This window comes from Phyllobates terribilis, unplaced genomic scaffold, assembly GCF_046119375.1.
Source record: "Phyllobates terribilis strain yellow unplaced genomic scaffold, ASM4611937v1 Scaffold_4__5_contigs__length_816908805, whole genome shotgun sequence".
NCBI lineage: Eukaryota > Metazoa > Chordata > Amphibia > Anura > Dendrobatidae > Phyllobates > Phyllobates terribilis.
In genome coordinates, this window is record NW_027362764.1 from 148,517,517 (window position 1) to 148,540,838 (window position 23,322).

A 23,322-nucleotide genomic window follows, 5' to 3' on the forward strand; every position below is an offset into this window, starting at 1 on the left:
CGTGGTATGTGATCTTGAGCTAACGTACTAAATCCAAATTGATCAATAGTGGTGGGAATTTCACCTATAGCGGGGATTATTGTGCTCTGATCTTTATTTATAAACAATTTGTGCAAATGCATTTGTCGAGTGGATTTATAAAGATCTATTTTAAAGTCCGTTAAATCGAACTGTTCAGGGATACAGAAATTGAAACCCTTTTTTAGTATGCTCAGATGATCAGAAGATAGTGTCCGGTCTGTTAAATTAATGATTTCATTATTCACTATATTTGTGTCCGTTATTTCCTCCAGGAAACTTGCTTGCGTTTTGTGCCACCTGCTGGCATATGTCTTCCTCCTTTTCCAATGTTTCCCTCCTCTCCGGATCCACTTGGAGGGGGATTGAAGTTTTTTGAACCAGATTCTTATTGCGCTGTATCCATACATTCCATCCGATGATTTTCCTCAATCCCACTTGAATCTGAGTCAGTGGTCAAACCATCATAATCCATTCTTCTCTTCTTCCTGAAATTGGCATTAAAAAATCTGTGTGTTCTGAACGTCTTCTTATTTGTGTTTTGCAAATTTTTATTCCATTTAAATACCATATTCGTTTCATAGTCCTTTTTATCTCTGACTAATTTTTCTTTTTTCCTCTGTTTTATGTCTGCTTGTGACGCGCCCCTGGGTCTGTGTCGCGCTGCGTTGCGCACGCGGGAGCTTACCCGAAGCCGGATCTCTTGAGGGTTGTAGTCTCGTGGCGGTGACCCGGTCCGTGCCCAGGGAGTCAAACTGAGCGGCGATGTAACAGCGGTAGATGTAGGACGACTACGCCACCCGTTGAATGCAGCTATGGAGCTGCCGCTGCAGGACAGTCCGCTGAGGCCGGTGGATGGATGGTGCAGCGTAGATGGTATAACCCCCAACGGGAGGGGTATGGCCTCAGGGCAGCAGATGTGGATGATGGGGGTAGCAGGAACCACTCAGAGACGGTGCGGTGTAATTCAGGGTCTTTACTGGTAACAACGATAGACCCTCCCGGAGTACTTGCTAGTGAACGGGGCCTGGTCAGTCCTTGAGCAGATGGGATCTCCCCTGGCCAGGCGGAGTTGTAGGCCTCCCAAACTGACTGTACTCTTCTGGCTACCTTGCTAGAAGCGGATATAAGTAGCCCACGTCCCTGAGTGTACCGTGTGGTGCTCACCCGTATGGCCGGTGACTCGGGGCCTTCTAATGGCTTCCGCTCCACGATGGCGGTGCTGGTCCCACGCGTGTGACCGTGCCTTCGGGTTTCTGGGCCTGAGGACCTGAAATCCCCTGCCGGTCGGCTTCTGCTGCTGGGTAAGAGTTAGTCCCCACAGCCTCGGACGCCGGGTCCGGTAAGAAAGCTTCTCAGTCAGGGCGAGCTCTGCAGCTGCCAGCCCCTGACTCGTAGTAATATTGCTCCCACTGAGCTTCTGCTGTTTCTTCCTATGCTGCTTCTCTGTCTCTACTCTCCTTGACTGACTAACCCTGCCTCAGCCCAGGGTTTAAACAGGGGAAGTTCTTCCCCTCCCAAGACTGGGCAGGAGGTGTGGCATGCACAGGATCCCTGACCAAAGGACCTCCCACCTGCTCTCAGACATAACTTTACATTACTGTGGAAAACCAGACCCCTGGGGTGCCACATTCCCCCCTAGTGAAATTTAGTACTCCGGGACTAAACATATTTTAGAAAAACATAACAAGATATAACAACAATAACAGTACAATAAGAAGAAACACATAAAGGTGGTCACGGCATGTCCGTAACCGGGTGCAGTCTTTGAAGAAAAGCAAGGTGTCCATTTCACCAAAACAGGGAGACGTAACCAGGTAGGGGTTTGTCCTGCCCCGAGTCCTTAACAGTCTTTAGTCCATCCTGGGTTACGCTCCAACTATGTACAAGGGTTTCCCGGTAAATCCACCAAGGACTCCTACAAATAACTAGAAACACAAAATTATACACAAGCAACAATACACAGGTAAACATAAATAAAACAATTTATACACTTCAAATCCTCCAACGTGCGGGTAACTGGCCTCTAGTGGCCCTAGTGGACCTACGGAGCTGACTGTCTAGCCCTGAACTACAGGGTGTAGGAGCTGTCAAGGGTAAACTGGGCAGCTGTCTACCGGCTCTTTGGCTCACTAGGGATATGGCAGGCTCACTGCAAGCAGAGGGTTGATCCTCCTGGTCTGCTGGTGTGGGGTCTTCTGCCTCCTGGACCGGCTGTTCTTCCAGCTCTACCTGTTGCTCCGTAGGTGCTTGGGATGCTGGTTGGAGGAAGGTGAGTACGGGTACCACAACTGCACCATTAACTTGAGTCCAAGACCGAGGGAAGTCCCCGAGCACAGTACTAACCATATCTTCCCTTTCCTCTACGGGTCGATGGTCTTCGTGTTCCTCTTCAGGGTTTCTCAGTTGTTCGGGACACTTTTTCAGGTGGTCCCGGGATACAATGGCTGTGGTTTCCCCTCCGTCTTTACTGATGGTACAAACCTTCGGGTTCTCGTGGCTTGAGGGCAGTACGGTGTACGGGTCCTTCTCCCACTGGTCGTCCAACTTGTGGAGCCGTCTCTTCCTCTTCAAGACCTGCTCTCCGGGTACCAGGGGAACAGCGGGAGCATACTGGTTGTAAGTTTTCTCTTGTCTTTCCCTAGCCTGACAGAGACTTCGCTCCACGCTCTCCTGTACTCTCCGATACTGCTGCTGCCTCTCTGTGTCCCAATCTGTTTCTGGTGAAGTGTCCTCGGGTGTCAGGACTCCCATTTCCAGGTCAACAGGTAACTTACCAGGTCTTGCCCTCATTAGGTAAGCCGGGGTACAGTTGGTGGAACCTACCGGGATGTGGTTGTATAGGTCCACCAGATCGGGCAACTTCTCAGGCCACAGACTGCGTTCTTCCAGGGGCAACGTTTTTAGAAGATCCATTACCACCTGGTTCATTTTCTCACAAAGTCCATTAGTTTGCGGATGGTAGGGTGTCGTCCTTATCTTCCGGCAGCCATACAGATTGCAGAATTCCTGGAAGACCTCGGCTTCAAAGGCAGGTCCCTGGTCCGTCAGCACTTGGTCCGGGTACCCGTGTGGACGGCAAAAGTGCTGCTGGAAGGCTCTAGCTGCTGTTTGAGCCGTTAAGTCCTTGACGGGGACGACAACCAGAAACCGGGAGTAATGATCCACTATGGTTAACGCGTAGACGTAGCCACTTCTGCTTGGGGTCAGTTTTACATGATCCAAGGCTACCAGTTCCAACGGTTGCCGGGTGACGATGGACTGCAGGGGAGTCTTCTGGCTGGCACGGTCCTTCCTTCTCAGGTTGCACGGGCCACAGTCTCTGCACCACTTCTCGATGGTTCCCCTCATGCCTACCCAGTGGAACCGCTCGCGCAGCAGGAACTCCAGCTTCTTCCACCCGAAGTGTCCAGCTCCGTCGTGGTATGCCTCCATCACCATGGCTGCGTCTCTTCGTGGCACCACTACTTGCCAGAGTAATTCATGCGTCCGGGAGTTAACCATTCTGCGGCACAACTTCCCTTTGTAGAGGAACAGTCGACTCTTCTCTGCCCATAGTTGTTTGGCTTCCTCCAGAGCGTCTGGTTCAAGGCGAGCCTCCGGCCGAGTCAGCATCTCCTTCACCAGTCGGACGGCAGGGTCGCTGTCTTGCGTTTCCGCCCAGTTGTAGTGGGGTAAGGGGTTCAACGTAGCAGCCTGCTTACTCCTTACCCGGTGGGAATACTGGATAGTCCCATGACGGTGGAATGCAGGGAGTTCAACTTCTTCCAGTCCCTCCGGATCTTCTCCTCCGTCCGGCAGGTTGGGCATCCTGGACAGGGCGTCCGCGTTGGTATTGGAGCGTCCTGCCCGGTATCTGATTGTGAACTCGTAGTTGGACAGACGGGCCATCCACCTCTGCTCCAGGGCACCGAGTCTTGCCGTGTCCAGGTGTGTCAACGGGTTGTTATCCGTGTACACGGTGAACCGGGAAGAAGCGAGGTAATGCTTAAAGCGCTCGGTGACTGCCCATACTACGGCCAGGAACTCTAACTTAAATGAGCTGTAATTCTCGGGGTTCCTTTCGGTGGGTCGCAGTTTTCGGCTGGCGTAGGCAATTACTCGTTCCTTCCCCTGCTGGATCTGGGACAGTACGGCTCCTAGCCCGATGTTACTGGCGTCGGTGTAGAGGATAAAGGGCTGGCTATAATCCGGGTACGCCAGGATTTCGTCCCCCGTGAGGGCCATCTTCAGCTGGCGGAAGGACTCTTCTTCCAGCTCCTCCCATTTGAAGGGCGGCTTCTGGTTCTTGGCCTTCCGGGACTGGCCTATCAGGAGGTCCTGCATAGGTGCTGCCTTTTTGGTGAAACCGGGAATAAACCTTCGGTAGTAGCCTACCAACCCGAGGAACTGACGCACTTCTTTTACGCTGGAGGGGCTTGGCCATTCCTTAATTGCGGTGATCTTATCAGGGTCGGGAGCCACTCCGTCAGCGCTCACCACGTGTCCCAGGTACTGCACCTTTGGTTTCAGGAGGTGACACTTGGAGGGTTTCACCTTTAGGCCGTAACTTGCCAGAGCTTCGAACACTTCCGCCAGGTGTTTCAGGTGGTCCTCGTACGTCTTGGAATATACGATAACATCGTCCAGGTACAACAGGACCGTCTCGAAGTTTCTGTGGCCCAGACAACACTCCATTAGTCGTTGGAAGGTTCCCGGTGCGTTGCAGAGTCCGAACGGCATGCAGGTGAACTCGCTAAGTCCCATCGGGGTGGTGAATGCGGTCTTCTCCCGGTCCGCCTCTGCTACAGGAACCTGCCAGTACCCGCTAGTGAGATCCAAGGTAGAGAAGAAGTTAGCAGATCTTAAAGCAGCCAATGACTCCTCTATCCTTGGTAAGGGGTACGCATCCTTGTGTGTGATACGATTGATTTTCCGGTAATCTACACACATCCTCATGGTGTTGTCTTTCTTTCGGACTAAGACTAGTGGAGCTGCCCAGGGGCTACAGCTATCCCTGATCACCCCAGCCTCCTTCATGTCTCTAAGCATCCCCTTGGCGTGTTGGTAGTGGGCAGGGGGTACGGGTCGATACCTCTCTTTTATAGGAGGATGGTCTCCCGTGGGGATGTGGTGTTCTACCCCCTTGACTCGCCCGAAGTCTAACGGGTGTTTACTGAACACTCTCTCGTACTCCTGAACCATCCGATAGACTCCTTGTTTCTGGTGTGCGGGAGTGGAGTCAGTACCCAGATGTAGTTGCTGACACCAGTCCTCCATGTTTTTCTTAGAGCCGTTACCTTCCTCCGGGTGAGATGGAGGCAAGGGTTCCACAGATTGTATAGAATTTTGGTTAATGGTATATAATTTGGCTAGCGTGGCATACCGGGGCAGGTACACTTCCCTCTCCCCGATATTTATTATGCGAACGGGCACCCTCCCATGGCGTACATCAACCACCCCCCGTGCTGTCAAAATGGTGGGCCTACTGTCCGAGTAAACTGGTTCTACCATTGCCTGGTAATCTCTACCTCTCAGACCAATAGCTGCCCGGCACCAAATCATCATTTCACTTTTTGGGGGCATGGCAATAGGAAAAGGGTCACACATTCTTACGCTACCAATCTCACCGCCGGAGAGTTCCACCTGTTGCCGTCGCATCAGTGCCCGGATCTCTTTCTGGAGCACCCGCTGCTCGCCGGAGCTGGCGTTCTTGGCAACCTGCTGTAAAAGGAAAATCACCTCTGCAAGACAATTTTCAATTACATTAGTTCCTAGAGTTATTTTTGGGTGACTCTCGTGTTTGTCAATATCTACAATGATCAGTCCCTGTGCTGCCAGTTCGACTCTACCGATTTTGATGGTCACCTCTTTAAATCCGATCTGTGGCATGGGCTGGCCATTGCTGGCGATGATACTCAAGTCGTCGTCAGGGTAGCGGGTAATATCCGAGTCATTCCAGTACTGCTTAAAGAGCACGTACGGGATGGTGGTGACCTGTGACCCGGTGTCCAGTAGGGCACTCATGGGAATGCCATCCAGTACCACAGGCAAGACTGGACGTCCTCCCACATATCTGTTGCGCCAGTTCGATGGGCCTGGTGATCTTTTTCCTGGGGGTTGGCCCTCTACCCCAGGTTGTGCCCGTTTAAAGAACAGTACCTTGCCATATGTCCAGGTTGATTGCAGCGGCGGCAGATGGGTCGTCCGTCCTCGCTGTATCGGTCACTGGGTCTTCCTCTGGCCGGTGGGGTCCTCCTTGGTCGACGCCACGGGATGTCCTCCGGTCCGGATGCCAGCTGGATCTTCCCTGGGGTGGAAACCTGTAAAGACTGCACAGTTCGGGTTAGCGCAGCAACGCTCTTAGCTAGCTCTTGGACCTGATGGTGTAGGTCTGGAGCCGGGTCATTGTCCAAAGCCTGCGCATCAGCTCCCACAGGCCCTGCCGACAAGGGCGCCGCCTCCTGGTGGTAAGTGATAGCAGGGCGCTTGTGGGTCACAACGCCACCCGGTGCCGGTTCTCGGAGCACCCGGATGGCTCTGTCCTTGAACTGTGCAAAGCCCAGATGGGGATCCTGTAAGGCCATTGCCCGCAACTGGGTTCGGTGGGTATTACAATACAGTCCCTCTATAAACTGTTCGGTCAACAGCCTGTCCTCGTTTCCCACTCCATCAGGGTCGGTCTGCTTAATGGCCCTCAGGGCCTCTTGTAGGTTTAGTGCATAGTCCCTTATACTCTCATGCGCTCGCTGCTTGCACCCGTAGAATCTAAGCTTAATCTCGGCTGAGGTGCGGGTATCAAAGGTGTCCTTCAGCCGGGTTAGTATCCCTGCGACAGTCTTCCTCCCAGGTGGCCAGGATTTTACTTCCCTTTTGGCTGCCCCGGTTAGTTGGGCCACCAGGATGCTCACTTTTTGCTCTTCTGTGAGGGGGTACACCTGGAAGAGGCTATCCAGCTTTTCTCTAAAGTCATGCAGGGTATGTGACTCCCCTGAGTACTGGGGTAGCCAAGCTGCTCCCGGGATATAGGGCATGGTGAAGGGCATAACTGCAGCAGCGGTAGCGCTGGCGGGGGTTGAGGCAGTGAAGCTCTCCTCCGTATCCGACATCTTCCTCCCCCCTAGTGGACCGTGGCCTACCTTGCGATGATCCTGTTCCGTAGGCCGCGGCTCCGCAGTGGATCGTCAGGGTTGAGGACCTTCCGTCGCGCTCCTGTGACGTCGGCGTCTGCTGGGCTCCTTCCAGGACCTTACGCAACGTCCGGACGTGAGGCGGGGCTTCAGTTCTCGCGCGCTTTCGGAGTCCACGCCCCTCTTCTTCCCGCGCGGCGTCCTCAAGATGGCGTCCAATGGCGGGAAAACTCCACGGATGGCGGGAAGAAGGCAGAAGATGGCGCCGGATGGCGGGAAACTTCACCGATGGCGGAAAGAAGGCTGAAGATGGCGCCGGATGGCGGGAATCTTCACCACAGGTAAGTTTGAAAAGTCTCTTTTTCAGGCACGCAGTACCCGGTGGTTGCGGGCACGAAATCCTGCCGACTACGCCAAAGTTGACGCGCCCCTGGGTCTGTGTCGCGCTGCGTTGCGCACGCGGGAGCTTACCCGGAGCCGGATCTCTTGAGGGTTGTAGTCTCGTGGCGGTGACCCGGTCCGTGCCCAGGGAGTCAAACTGAGCGGCGATGTAACAGCGGTAGATGTAGGACGACTACGCCACCCGTTGAATGCAGCTATGGAGCTGCCGCTGCAGGACAGTCCGCTGAGGCCGGTGGATGGATGGTGCAGCGTAGATGGTATAACCCCCAACGGGAGGGGTATGGCCTCAGGGCAGCAGATGTGGATGATGGGGGTAGCAGGAACCACTCAGAGACGGTGCGGTGTAATTCAGGGTCTTTACTGGTAACAACGATAGACCCTCCCGGAGTACTTGCTAGTGAATGGGGCCTGGTCAGTCCTTGAGCAGATGGGATCTCCCCTGGCCAGGCGGAGTTGTAGGCCTCCCAAACTGACTGTACTCTTCTGGCTACCTTGCTAGAAGCGGATATAAGTAGCCCACGTCCCTGAGTGTACCGTGTGGTGCTCACCCGTATGGCCGGTGACTCGGGGCCTTCTAATGGCTTCCGCTCCACGATGGCGGTGCTGGTCCCACACGTGTGACCGTGCCTTCGGGTTTCTGGGCCTGAGGACCTGAAATCCCCTGCCGGTCGGCTTCAGTTGCTGGGTAAGAGTTAGTCCCCACAGCCTCGGACGCCGGGTCCGGTAAGAAAGCTTCTCAGTCAGGGCGAGCTCTGCAGCTGCCAGCCCCTGACTCGTAGTAATATTGCTCCCACTGAGCTTCTGCTGTTTCTTCCTATGCTGCTTCTCTGTCTCTACTCTCCTTGACTGACTAACCCTGCCTCAGCCCAGGGTTTAAACAGGGGAAGTTCTTCCCCTCCCAAGACTGGGCAGGAGGTGTGGCATGCACAGGATCCCTGACCAAAGGACCTCCCACCTGCTCTCAGACATAACTTTACATTACTGTGGAAAACCAGACCCCTGGGGTGCCACACTTGCAGGGGAACTAATTTCTTATCAAGTTTGGTCAGAAAGGATTTCATTTGGTTTTCCATAAATCTAGAAGCAAGTTCTGATTTAGCTTTATCTAAAAGTGTGGTGATATTAATTAGTTCTTGCTCATTTCTGGCCAAAACTAGTTTTAGCAATTCTAGGGAACAGTTCAGATGTGCTTTTTCCCATTCTCTCTGGAAGGTTTCATCATCTTTAAACTGGGAAATCTCCTTATAGACTCGGAGTCCTCGTGGAACTCTGTCTGAGTCAATATAAGATTTTAGGGATTTAACTGTCCAAAACAGTTTTGGACAATTAAATCCCTAAAATCTTATAAGGAGATTTCCCAGTTTAAAGATGATGAAACCTTCCAGAGAGAATGGGAAAAGGCACATCTGAACTGTTCCCCCTAGAATTGCTAAAACTAGTTTTGGCCAGAAATGAGCAAGAACTAATTAATATCACCACACTTTTAGATAAAGCTAAATCAGAACTTGCTTCTAGATTTATGGAAAACCAAATGAAAACCTTTCTGACCAAACTTGATAAGAAATTAGTTCCCCTGCAAGCAGACATAAAACAGAGGAAAAAAGAAAAATTCCTCAGAGATAAAAAGGACTATGAAACGAATATGGTATTTAAATGGAATAAAAATTTGCAAAACACAAATAAGAAGACGTTCAGAACACGCAGATTTTTTAATGCCAATTTCAGTAAGAAGAGAAGAATGGATTATGATGGTTGGACCACTGACTCAGATTCAAGTGGGATTGAGGAAAATCATCGGATGGAATGTATGGATACAGCGCAATTAGAATCTGGTTCAAAAAACTTCAAGCCCCCTCCAAGCGGATCCAGAGAGGAGGGAAACATTGGAAAAGGAGGAAGAAATATGCCAGCAGGTGGCACGAAACGCAAGCAAGTTTCCTGGAAGAAATAACAGACACAAATATAGTGAATAATGAAATCATTAATTTAACAGACCGGACACTATCTTCTGATGATCTGAGCATACTAAAAAAGGGTTTAAATTTCTGTATCCCTGAACAATTCGATCTAACGGACTTTAAAATAGATCTTTAGAGATCCACTCGAAAAATGCATTTGCACAAATTGTTTATAAATAAAGATCAGAGCACAATAATCCCCGCTATAGGTGAAATTCCCACCACTATTGATCAATTTAGATTTAGTACGTTAGCTCAAGATCACATACCATGAGAGGAAGTAGAGTTGCTAATTAGTCTGAACGATCCCCCTTCCACAAATACTAAAAGCCCTGCATCTGCACAATACACACCATTCACAGGTGGTATCAAATCCACCTTTGTCCCACCAGGGAATCCAGGCAACGTGATTGATCTGTTCCAAGAGAAAGTTATTACAGATATATAAGCATTGATCTATAAAAAAACGGTAGATAATTTAACCATAAGAGAGAAAGAGGCTATAAAAGAATTAAGAAACTGGAATGATGTGATATTCCGTAAAACAGATAAAGGGGGAAATATAGTTCTACTAAAAAAATCAGATTATTTAAGGGAGGCTCAGAGACAGCTAATAGATGAAAATACCTATAAAAACTGTCAGGGGACCCTACGCACAAATATAAAGAGCAGTTACGTTCATTATTGAGGAGGGCTATTGATAATGGTACTTTATCAAAAAAAGCGGCTGATAAATTATTACCAGACTTTCCACGGAAACCGCATTGGTACTATTTGCCTAAAGTCGATAAAAATTCACATAAGCCCCCGGGACGCCCGATAATCTCAGGGATAGGCTCCCTCACAGAACCTCTATCAAAATATATAGATTGGTTATTGAAACCATTATTAAAAGAGATACCTTCATAAGTAAAAGATACAGGAGATTTTTTAAACATTGCGCAGGAGATTGAATGGCAAGACGATTGGTCGTTAGCATCCCTTGACGTTGAAAGCCTGTACACGCGCATCCCTCAGCATGTACAGGCGATTGGTAAAATCCTGGAAAAAGCTGGCAATGAAACGAGTTATATAGATTTTGTAAAAGACAGCCTCTCATTTATACTCACCCATAATGCTTTCAAATTTGGGAATGAATGGTATACACAAACAACAGGCACTGCAATGGGTACGCCGGTCGCTTGTACCTTCGCTAACTTATTTTTAGCTGTCTTGGAAGAAACATTTATTCTGAGTGGTGTTAATCCTTACCTGAGATATATTAAGGCATACCGTAGATATGTGGATGACATTTTCTTGGTATGGGCTGGGACAAGAGTGCAATTTGAAGAATTTGTGACTCTTCTTAATTCAGAGAATTTAGAAAATATGAGGTTCACCTCTACTTTTGGAGGTCATGTGTTAAATTTTTTAGACGTGCATGTATCCATTAAGGAAGGTACTATTGTGACAGAGTCATTTCGGAAAGACACTGCCACTAATATGTTATTACATTTTAATAGTTATTATCCGTATCATGCAAAACGTGGACTTCCTTACAGTCAATTTTTAAGACTTCGAAAAATTAATAACTCTAATAAAAAATTTGAAGAACAATCAGATGACCTGTCAAAAAGATTTCTTGATAGAGGTTATCCCATTCAAGAAGTAAATTCAGCTAGTTCTAAAGCCGATAAAAAAACTCAAAAAGAATTATTAGAAGGACAAAAAAGAGTGTCCAAAAAAGAAGATCAAAAATTCATTCTAACTTTCAAATTTAGTCCGATGTCAGATATAATTAAAAAAGCTATTAACAATAATTGTCACCTTCTGGAGAGTGACAAAGATCTGACTGAAAGAGCCAGCAAAAAAACAATTGTTTCCAATAGACGGAGCTGCAATCTGGGAGACCTCCTGGTGCACAACAGATTCCAAGAGGATTCTGTTAACGGGTTAGAAAGTGGTACTCCAAAGGGGAACTTTAAGTGTGGGCACTGCTCCTTTTGTAAATTTCATAGAATCGATAAATCTTTTAGAATAGGACCTTTAACACACACAGTCAAGGATTTTATTTCTTGTAGAACGAACTATGTAGTTTACATAATTACATGTCCCTGCCAGTTTTATTATATTGGCAAAACTAGTAGACCTTTATTTATTCGGTTCAGGGAACACTATAACTCTATAGTATCAAAGAAAGGTTCCCCTAGATTAATTCAACATATCTCTGAATGTCATAATGCCGACCCGACTGTGTTACGTTTTGCAGGGTTAGAACATGTTAGACTGCCAAGGGAAGGAGGAGACTGCAAAAAATACTATTGCAACATGAGGCTAGATGGATATTAAATTCTGAAGCCCAGGGCCCATTAGGGTTGAATGAGAAGGTAGATCTGTCAGTTTTCTTATGATACCGCTATTTACTTGCTTGCTTCATCTTATAATGTTTTTTCAGCTTAATGATGGAAAGTGTTTTTATGCATATCATTACGTTTTAATTTATTCACACATGTGTTTGTATTGGTTTAAAAGGAAGTGAACAGGTGTGTCACTTACTTTGGACCCGTTGAAGCGCCAGAAGGCAGCGAAACGGCCGTTGTCCCTTTTTTCCTCTCCCCCGCATACCCTTCGGGGTCTCAGTCCAATGCTGCACGCTGAAATGCTCCGCACACAATAATAAAGGAACGTTTTAAAGATGACTGGGTGAGTGCTGCCTTTCCTTCTATTCTTGCTTGTGATTTCCCAAACTTCTGTTCTTCAGGCCCACAACAGGTCAATATTTCAGGATTCCTTAGTATTGCACAGAAAAATGTGAAAGAAGCTGTTGCAATTTCTGCTGTGTCGATAATTTCATCACCTGTGCAATACTAGGGAAACCCTGAAAACATGTTCTATTGGGGGCTGTGAGGACTGGAATTTGGGAAACACAGGTCTACCCTATGCTCTCTCAGGTTTTCTTTTACCTCAGACAAGATAAGTTCCAACTTGTCTACAGATTTATAAGCCTCTGAAGTATCAAATTTAGGGGACAAAAAAGAACCAAAATGCGGATGAAACCCAAGATTACTGAAGAATGGCGTAGGATTTCAGCTCTCTGGTAGCAGCTTGGATACACACAGTAACAGGGTTTTTAAATCAAAACAGCATAAAGTTTATTGTCCATCATATACTTTACAGTTCCAAAACGAAAACAAGCCTTTTTCCAGTACAAGTGAATAACATAAAAAATCATTCCTTCGGGCACAATGACACAAAGTAAATAAGCCTCACCAATCTCGATATTTCAGGCCATAGCAGCTTCAGCAGTTTAAATGTGTTCACTGGACAAACACACCTCTATTCATTCCAGCCCAACGTCTACACTGCTGAGCTAACCCAGCTGCTGTAATTAAGCCTGTAAGCCCCAAACTGGATTATGGGAACAACCTTTTCCACCCAGACTTTTTTGGTTGCTCCTAAATCCTGAACCCAAAATCCAGTTAAATTAAAACTCTCTCAGTAACCTAGTGTTACTGGTACAGATTTTACCAATGTCACGCTGAGTATGGGGCAAACCCAGTGTATAACGACAAGAAAAGGGAAGGATGCCCTACAAGTAGGGAAAGGGGGAGTGGAGATGGCTAAACAGCTCAAACAACAAACACTGACTCCACTTTGAACCCTATATACTGTAGGTTCGGCACCTATCGCCGAGCAGGAAACCTGTCCCTAGCTGACCCTAAAGCTAGGCCCTGAATAGGGAGGGGGAGGGTGAGCACTAGTCAGCCCCACTGCAAACTAAACTACACACAAGGAAAACAAACAAGGGAATACACTTAGCTTTAAGATGACACCGGAGAGAACACATCAACAATCCACAAAGGAACTCCAAGAAAGTTCTAGCCGACTACTAGAATTCCAGGCCTGAATAGCTAAGAATCACTTTATCACCAGCAACTCTCTGGAGTAACTGAGTGTATTTAAGGATACAGCAAGAGCGTGCTAATTAGAAGCAGAAGATGAGGATCACCGCTGGGTCCTAAAGGTAGAATCCCCAAGCAAGGTGAGGATCACCGCTGGGTCCTAAAGGGAGAGGGAACATGAAGATGTTTGCAATGCCAAACGCAGCGACCTTCTACAGCTGAACCCCATATGACTGTCTGTCAAACCTGACATAGCCCGTGACAACCAAGGCCAACCACCTCGGAGACACATATCTGCCATCCAGGAACTTGCCTACTACTTTCTTATATACCCCCCTTCTGCCCAAAGCTGGGGCTGGGCACTGTCTACCCATAAACAGTGTACCCTTGACTGAGCATCCACATTTCTATGTAGCTTACAAGGTCTATTCTCCCCACTGATTTCCTGGGACATGACAGCTCCCAATCCATCATCCAATGTGCAGTATCTGTCTGGCCTATAAACATTTTGGAGAAATTCAGCACTACCAATGCTGGTTGTCTACAGAGGGTCAGTTTAAGCTCTTGAAATGCTCTCTTAGTCTTTGGAGTCCACTTAACCATAACTGATTTTTGTGCCATTTAGGAGATCAGTTAAAGGCATTTTAATGGCAAAATTAGGAACAAACCTCCTGTATTCGCAGGAAGGCGCTAACCTGTTTTTTCATTAGGGGGCATGACCAGCTCGATATTGCCTCCTTTGAATTACTTCCTGGTGGGTTTCAGGAATCCTATAGGGCTTTAAATTTACCCAAGCATTAGACTCTGTGCTTATCGCATGCCTGATGCTGCTATGTCACCTGATAACTTCGAGAACCTATGCATATTCTGGTGTACCAATTTCCTGCCATTTTGTTTTTGGGAAGGCGACAAAGTTTCTGCCACTTTCACACCTGCAATGTTGGCTTCCAACTGAACCCTCAAGCAAGGCGTTTCAAGCTGTTCCATATCCTTCCAGTGCTTAAGTAGATTGACATGATATATTGGGAAGGGCTTCCTTTTCCCTGGTCTGTGTATTTTATAGTTGAACTTTCCCATCTCATTGGGTCCCTGCCGCTTGGTACGGAATTTGCTTTCCAAGATAGGCACTAACACAAGTACCCAATCCCCAAGTTTAAATTATCTCACTCGAGTCAACCTATTATACTTTCTGGATTGTGCCTCTTGCATCTTGAGGAGGAGCTCTTTTACCTGGCTCCTCACTTTGGTCCCTCAGCACAGCATTATGCCGAGCCAAATGTAGAAAACAATTATTATCTCTCGGCTCCTGGGGAACATCAGTACCTTTCACCGTTAAGTCCCTGAGCTGTGGAGTGTCAAAGTTGTCCAGGGACTCCTCTGGGTCAGGAATATTGGCTTCAGGGATGCTTCCCCATCCTCCTCCCTAGCCAGCACAATTAAAGGATTACATCATGTAACATGTGGGTCACGGAAACACAGTCTGTGCCTATGTTGACCTGGGCCATGGGATATTGGTCACTCAAGATTTTATTTAGGGGTGTCAAACTACAGGAAGGTGAATAAAAATGCATGTTACATTTTTCAGATTTTTAAAATAATTAGAAAGCAATGTATCATTTCCTTTAAACTTATACTTGCTACTTTGTGTTGGCATATTACATAAAAGCTCAAATAAATACTTTTAAGTTTGTGGGTGTAACATGAAAAAAAATGTAGAAAAATTTGCGTGTGTGAATTCTTTAAGGCACTGTATTCCTATCTACGTACATATATATATACATTTTATATATGCATAAATATACATAAATCTATGAAGGGCAACGTCTGCCTGAGGCCACAGACTCAAAAGGCTGCTTCAGACAGACTTGGCACAAGCCACTCCATCTGGCAGGCTCCAGAGAACTCCCAATACCTTTTAACTCCTGTACAGGGATCTGGTTTTATAATAGGACCCACTGGAATGCTACCATAGAAGGGCTGCCATCCAGAGGTAGCAATGGTTGCCAAGCTGGGTCAGAGCCTCGAGGTCACATCAAGGACAAAATCATTATCCATAAGAATAGTCAGAAACAAGCAGGGGTCAAGACAGGAATACACTAAACAAAACAGGAGCAAAAGCCTCACACCTAGCCAGGGAAACACTAAGCTATTTCAGGTAGCTTCCAGCATCAAGCTGGAAGCCTTAGTAGTGTGTGGAGCTCTCCAATTGGCAGGATTTTCTCAGATGAGGAGAAGATGGGGGAAAAACAATTTCTCCATATTTCCATTCTGGCAGTCCGATGTTTTTCACAGACTCCTTCACTTCCATGGCCGAGTGTGATCCAGTAATTGGACATTCTGCAATTTTTTCCTCAGACCGGTTCTGTCTGAGGAAAATATCGGACATGTACAGTACATGGCTCCATAGAATAACATTGGTCCAAGTGTGATCTAATGTAATGTCAGCTCGCCCTCAGACTGCAAATATGGTCATGTGCATGAGTGCTTAGATGGGCTGATAATTGGGAGCAAGCATTCCAATGAAAGATCATTCACTTATTATTGGTTCTTCTAAGTGGACAACAGTTCGTATCACATTACGGTGAACCAAACATTATAAGGGTCATGCTTCAAGAGTGTCGATTATACAAAAAATGTCTCTTAATGTTATTATATTAATACTTACTGTGTTAATCTATAATTCAAAGTTCCAGTTTGATATGAATCAAACCAAGCCATTTCTTGGTGAATAACAGCATTGAAAAACATTTGCTGAATCCTCCTAATTTGTCTTGCTGCTGAGACCATAAATGTCCATATTTCCAAAAAACATAAGATTATCATGACAAAACCAATTTCAGCATAAACAATGGTAATCCTAAGAAAACAGAAATAAATTAATAACACTATAAGAATGGCCAATTCATCAAATTTTCTAATATCGAAAAGAAAAATTTGGTTTGTGTCAATTTATAGTGAAGACTCTAATGAAGCTGTGTGAGGGCTCATTTTTGCGTGAACAGTTGTAGTTTCTATTGACAATATAATTGGTTGAACGATATGGCTTGATCACTTTTTATCGCATTTTCTTTGGAAACTATTGTGACCAAAGACAGCAATTGTGGAGTCTTGCTTTTTTTTCACTTTACAGCGTTTTCTGACATTTTTTCTATATATACATATATACATACTGTATATATATGTACAGTAAATATATATATACATATATATATATATATATATATGTTCTACTTTTTCAGTAGCTCATGGGACTTGAATTTGAATTTGTGATTGTCCTCTCTACACTGCCAGCGGCACAACGATCGCAGTCTCAGTGGCAACCTCTGTGACTGTGCTCGGCGGGTCAGGGGCCTGCCGATGCCAGCAAAAGCTTAGGACGCACATACAGTCTAAATATATTGTGCCGTGTGGCTACTGGCCAATTAGAGGCCATCAGCTGACGTCGACGTGCACATGACGGGGCACATGGCAGTGATGTCACAAGCTCCCATCGCACGCCAGAGTCAGCTGCTGGCTTCATCATAAGAGAACAAGAGAGCAAAGGAACGGTATTTATTTATTCCTTTTTTAAAATATGGGGTGTATTATACTGTTATGGATGACAATAGAGTGCAGTATACTTTATAGGATGTCTATGGTGTTTGCATTATACTTTATAGGATGACTATGGTGATGGAATATATTTTATGGAGGACTATGAGGTGCATTATACTTTATATGGTGACTATGGTGGTGAATTATACTTTATAGAATGAATATGGGTGCATTACAGTATACTACTATGGATGACAATGGGGTGTATTAAACTTTATAAGATGACTATAGGGGTGCATTATACTTTATATGATGACTATGGGGTGCATTATACTTTATAGGATGACTATGGGAGTGCATTATACAACTATGGATGAGTATGGGAGTGTATTATACTACTATGGAAGATTATGAGGGTGCATTGTACTATTATAGATCACTATGGTGGTGCATTATACTTTATAGGATGACTAAGGGGTGCATAATACTACTATGGATGACTATGGAGTGCATTATTCTACTATGGATGACTATGGTGTGCATTATACTTTATAGGATGACTGAGGTTCATTATACTACAATATTGGACTATAATGAAGCATTATACTATTATGGATGACTATAGGGGTGCACTATACTTTATGGATGACTATGGGGGTGCATTATACTAATATGGATGATTATGGGGTATGTTATACTTTACAGGATGACTATAGGGGTGCATTATACTTTATGGATGACTATGCGGTGCAATATACTTTATGGAGGACTATGAGCTGTGCATTATACTACATGGATCAATATGAGCTGTGCAGTATATTATATGGAGGACTATGGGATGCATTATACTATATGAAGGACTATGGTGGGTGCATTATACTTCTTCTATGAGCCCCATGACTTCTATGTACGGCCCTGGTGAGTATAGTGGTTTATTTTCTTCTCTACATTAAAGAACAGCGGCAGACTGGGGGACATGCAGTGGGTACAGAAAGTATTCAGACCCCTTTAAATTTTTCACTCTTTGTTTCATTGCAGCCATTTGGTAAATTCTAAAAAGTTCATTTTTTTCTCATTAAAGTATACTCTGCACCCCATCTTGACTGAAAAAAAACAGAAATGTAGAAATTTTTCCAAATTTATTAAAAAAGAAAAACTGAAATATCACATGGTCATAAGTATTCAGACCCTTTGTTCAGAATTGAGTAGAAGCACCCTTTTGAGTTGGTACAGCCATGATTCGTCTTGGGAATGATGCAACAAGTTTTTCACACCAGGATTTGGGGATCCTCTGCCATTGTTCCTTGCAGATCCACTCCAGTTCCGTCAGTTTGGATGGTGAACGTTGGTGGACAGCCATTTTCAGGTCTCTCCAGAGATGCTTATTTGGGTTTAGGTCAGGGCTCTGGCTGGGCCAGTCAAGAATGGTCACATAGTTGTTCTGAAGCTACTCCTTTGTTATTTTAGCTGTGTGCTTAGGGTCATTGTCTTGTTGGAAGGTGAACCTTCGGCCAAGTCTGAGGTCCAGAGCACTCTGGAGCAGGTTTTCATCCAGGATATCTCTGTACTTGGCCGCATTCATGTTTCCCTCAATTGCAACCAGTCATCCTGTCCCTGCAGCTGAAAAACACCCCCATAGTATGATGCTGCCACCACCATGTTTCACTGTTGGAATTGTATTGGGCAGGTGAGGAGCAGTGCCTGGTTTTCTCCACGCATACCACTTAGAATTATCACAAAAAAGTTCTATCTTCGTCTCATCAGACCAGAGAATCTTATTTCTCATAGTCTGGGAGTCCTTCATTTGTTTTTGAGCAAACTCTATGCAGGCTTTCATATGTCTTCTACTGAGGAGAGGCTTCCGTCGGGCCACTCTGCCATAAAGGCCCAACTGGTGGAGGGCTGCAGTGATAGTTGACTTTGTGGAACTTTCTCCAATCTCCCTACTGCATCTCTGGAGCTCAGCCACAGTGATCTTGGGGTTCTTCTTTACCTCTCTCACCAAGGCTCTTTTCCCACGATTGTTCAGTTTGGCTGGACGGCCAGGTCTAGGAAGACTTCTGGTGGTCCCAAACTTCTTCCATTTAAGGATTATGGAGGCCACTGTGCTCTTCGGAACCTTGAGTAATGCAGAAATTCTTTTGTAACCTTGGCCAGATCTGTGTCTTGCCACAATTCTGTCTCTGAGCTCCTTGGGCAGTTCCTTTGAGCTCATGATTCTCAATTGGTCTGACACGCACTGTGAGCTGTGAGGTCTTATATAGACAGGTCTGTGGGTTTCCAAATAAATGTCCTATCAGTTTAATTAAACACAGCTGGACTCCAATGAAGGAGTAGAACCATGTCAAGGAGGATCACAAGGAAATGGACAGCATGTGACTTAAATATGAGTGTCTGAGCAAAAGGTCAGAATACTTATGACCATGTGATATTTCAGTTTTTCTTTTTTAATAAATTTGCAAAAATTTCTACATTTTTCTTTTTTTCAGTCAAAATGGGGTGCAGAGTGTACTTTAATGAGAAAAAAAATGTACTTTTTAGAATTTACCAAATGGCTGCAATGAAGCAAAGAGTGAAAAATTTAAAGGGGTCTGAATACTTTCCGTACCAACTGTATATACCAGGATGGGGCCCGGGATAAGGGAAATATAACACAATGGGCGAAATATATACCAGAATGGGGTCAGGATAAGGGACATTTATACCAGGATGAATATACAGTACAGACCAAAAGTTTGGACACACCTTCTCATTTAAAGATTTTTCTGTATTTTCATGACTATGAAAATTGTACATACACACTGAAGGCATCAAAACTATGAATTAACACATGTGGAATTATATACTTAACAAAAAAGTGTGAAACAACTGAAAATATGTCTTATATTCTAGGTTCTTCAAAGTAGCTACCTTTTGCTTTGATGACAGCTTTGCACACTCTTGGCATTCTCTTGATGAGCTTCAAGAGGTAGTCACTGGAAATGGTTTTGACTTCACAGGTGTGCCCTGTCAGGTTTAATAAGTGGGATTTCTTGCCTTATAAATGGGGTTGGGAACATCAGTTGTGTTGTGCAGAAGTCAGTTGGAAACACAGCTGATAGTCCTACTGAATAGACTGTTAGAATTTGTATTGTGGCAAGAAAAAAACAGCTAAGTAAAGAAAAACGAGTGGCCATCATTACTTTAAGAAATGAAGGTCAGACAGTCCAAAAAATTGGGCAAACTTTGAAAGTGTCCCCAAGTGCAGTTGCAAAAACCATCAAGAGTTACAAAGAAACTGGCTCACATGAGGACCGCCCGAGGAAGGAAGTCCAAGAGTCACCTCTGCTTCTGAGGATAAGTTTATCCAAGTCACCAGCCTCAGAAATCGCAGATTAACAGCAGCTCAGATTAGAGACCAGGTCAATGCCACACAGAGTTCTAGCAGCAGACACATCTCTTCAACAACTGTTAAGAGGAGACTTTGTGCAGTAGGCCTTCATGGTAAAATAGCTGCTAGGAAACCACTGCTAAGGACAGGCAACAAGCAGAAGAGACTTGTTTGGGCTAAAGAACACAAGGAATGGACATTAGACCAGTGGAAATCTGTGATTTGGTCTGATGAGTCCAAATTTGAGATCTTTGGTTCCAACCACCGTGTCTTTGTGCGACGCAGAAAAGGTAATGGGATGGACTCTACATGCCTGGTTCCCACCGTGAAGCATGGAGGAGGAGGTGTGATGGTGTGGGGGTGCTTTGCTGGTGACAATGTTGGGGATTTATTCAAAATTGAAGGCATACTGAACCATGGCTACCACAGCATCGTGCAGCGGCATGCTATTCCATCCGGTTTGCGTTTAGTTGGAACATCATTTATTTTCAACAGGACAATGACCCCAAACACACCTCCAGGCTGTGTAAGGGCTATTTGATGAAGAAGGAGAGTGATGGGGTGCTACTCCAGATGACCTGGCCTCCACAGTCACCAGACCTGCACCTAATCGAGATGGTTTGGGGTGAGCTGGACCGCAGAGTGAAAGCAAAAGGGCCAACAAGTGCTAAGCATCTCTGGGAACTCCTTCAAGATTGTTGGAAGACCATTTCCATATATATATGTACAGTACAGACCAAAAGTTTGGACACACCTTCTCATTTAAAGATTTTTCTGTATTTTCATGACTATGAAAATTGTACATTCACACTGAAGGCATCAAAACTATGAATTAATACATGTGGAATTATATACTTAACAAAAAAGTGTGAAACAACTGAAAATATGTCTTATATTCTAGGTTCTTCAAAGTAGCCACCTTTTGCTTTGATGACTGCTTTGCACACTCTTGGCATTCTCTAGATGAGTTTCAAGAGGTAGTCACCGGAAATAATATTCCAACAATCTTGAAGGAGTTCCGAGAGAGGCTTAGCACTTGTTGGCCCTTTTGCCTTCACTCTGCGGTCCAGCTCACCCCAAACCATCTCGATTAGGTTCAGGTCTGGTGACTGTGGAGGCCAGGTCATCTGGCGTAGCACCCCATCACTCTCTTTCTTGGTCAAATAGCCCTTACACAGCCTGGAGGTGTATTTGGGGTCATTGTCCTGTTAAAAAATAAATGATGGTCCAACTAAACGCAAACCGGATGGAATAGCATGCCACAGCAAGATGCTGTGGTAGCCATGCTGGTTCAGTATGCCTTTAATTTTGAATAAATCCCCAACAGTGTCACCAGCAAAGCACCCCCACACCATCACACCTCCTCTATGCTTCACAGTGGGAACCAGGCATGTAGAGTCCATCCGTTCACCTTTTCTGCGTCGCACAAAGACACGGTGGTTGGAACCAAAGATCTCAAATTTGGACTCATCAGACTAAAGCACAGATTTCCACTGATCTAATGTCCATTCCTTGTGTTCTTTAGCCCAAACAAGTCTCTTCAGCTTGTTGCCTGTCCTTAGCAGTGGTTTCCTAGCAGCTATTTTACCATGAAGGCCAGCTGCACAAAGTCTCCTCTTAACAGTCGTTGAAGAGATGTGTCTGCTGCTAGAACTCTGTGTGGCATTGACCTGGTCTCTAATCTGAGCTGCTGTTAACCTGCGATTTCTGAGGCTGGTGACTCGGATAAACTTATTCTCAGAAGCAGAGGTGACTCTTGGTCTTCCTTTCCTGGGGCGGTCCTCATGTGAGCCAGTTTCTTTGTAACTCTTGATGGTTTTTGCAACTGCACTTGGGGACACTTTCAAAGTTTTCCCAATTTTTCACACTGACTGACCTTCATTTCTTAAAGTAATGATGGCCACTCATTTTTCTTTACATAGCTGCTTTTTTCTTGCCATAAAATAAATTCTAACAGTCTATTCAGTAGGACTATCAGCTGTGCATCCACCAGACTTCTGCACAACACAACTGATGGTCCCAACCCCATTTATAAGGCAAGAAATCCCACTTATTAAACCTGACAGGGCACACCTGTGAAGTCAAAACCATTTCCGGTGACTACCTCTTGAAGCTCATCAAGAGAATGCCAAGTGTGCAAAGCAGTCATCAAAGCAAAAGGTGGCTACTTTGAAGAACCTAGAATATAAGACATATTTTCAGTTGTTTCATACTTTTTTGTTAACTATATAATTCCACATGTGTTAATTCATAGTTTTGATGCCTTCAGTGTGAATGTACAATTTTCATAGTCATGAAAATACAGAAAAATCTTTAAATGAGAAGGTGTGTCCAAACTTTTGGTCTGTGCTGTATATACAGGGTGGTCCAAAAGTAGGTGGACAGAAAATAATAACATTTATTTTGATTTATACATAAAATTATATTTACTAACACTAGCATAACATTGCCAATTAAATATTATTCTGAAGAATAATACAAAAGCCCTTAAATTTTAATCAACGCAGGTGCTCAAACTGTTTTCCATTACAATTTGCAGAGCTTTGAAGTCTGCCTCTTACGCTTTGACAAACTTTTTTGCACAAATCTCTTTGGGTATTAATTTCTTGAAATGCATCTCTTATGTAATTTTTCAAATCACTGACACTTTTTGGTTTTCTACTATAAACTTTGTCCTTGAGTACTCCCCAAAAGAAAAAATCCATTGGGGTCAGGTCTGGTGAACGTGCCAGCCAATCAAGTGGGCCCCTTCGGCCAATCCATTTATTAGGAATAGTGTTGAGCGAGCACTAAAATGCTCGGGTGCTCGAAGCTCGGGCCGAGCTCACTGTGAAACTCGGGTGCTCGACCCGCAACGAGCCCAATGTTAGTCTATGGGAGACCCGAACATTTTTGCGGCGGCTCCCCCGGCAGTCTGTAGACAGCCTAAAAAGTGCCCAAAACGATAGTGACAGTGCTCAAATGACATGGGGACAGCATGGGGATCGCCCCTGGAAGCATTTCTGACCCCCAGGTCACTGCTGTCAACAACGTGGTCAGAGGTATTAAGC

At 45.4% G+C, this 23,322-nt stretch overlaps 1 protein-coding gene across 4 annotated transcripts in view; it reads right to left on the reverse strand.

Annotated features, from left to right (window-relative positions):
- LOC141265130 (ATP-dependent translocase ABCB1-like) overlaps nt 1-23,322 on the reverse strand; it is a 1,603,396-nt gene that overhangs the window by 1,285,127 nt on the left and 294,947 nt on the right. For all 4 annotated transcript variants that reach the window (XM_073677832.1, XM_073677833.1, XM_073677831.1 and 1 more), the window contains exon 7: nt 16,034-16,225. In XM_073677832.1, coding sequence (XP_073533933.1) covers nt 16,034-16,225 — 192 coding nt within the window. The remainder of the gene's footprint in view (nt 1-16,033; nt 16,226-23,322) is intronic.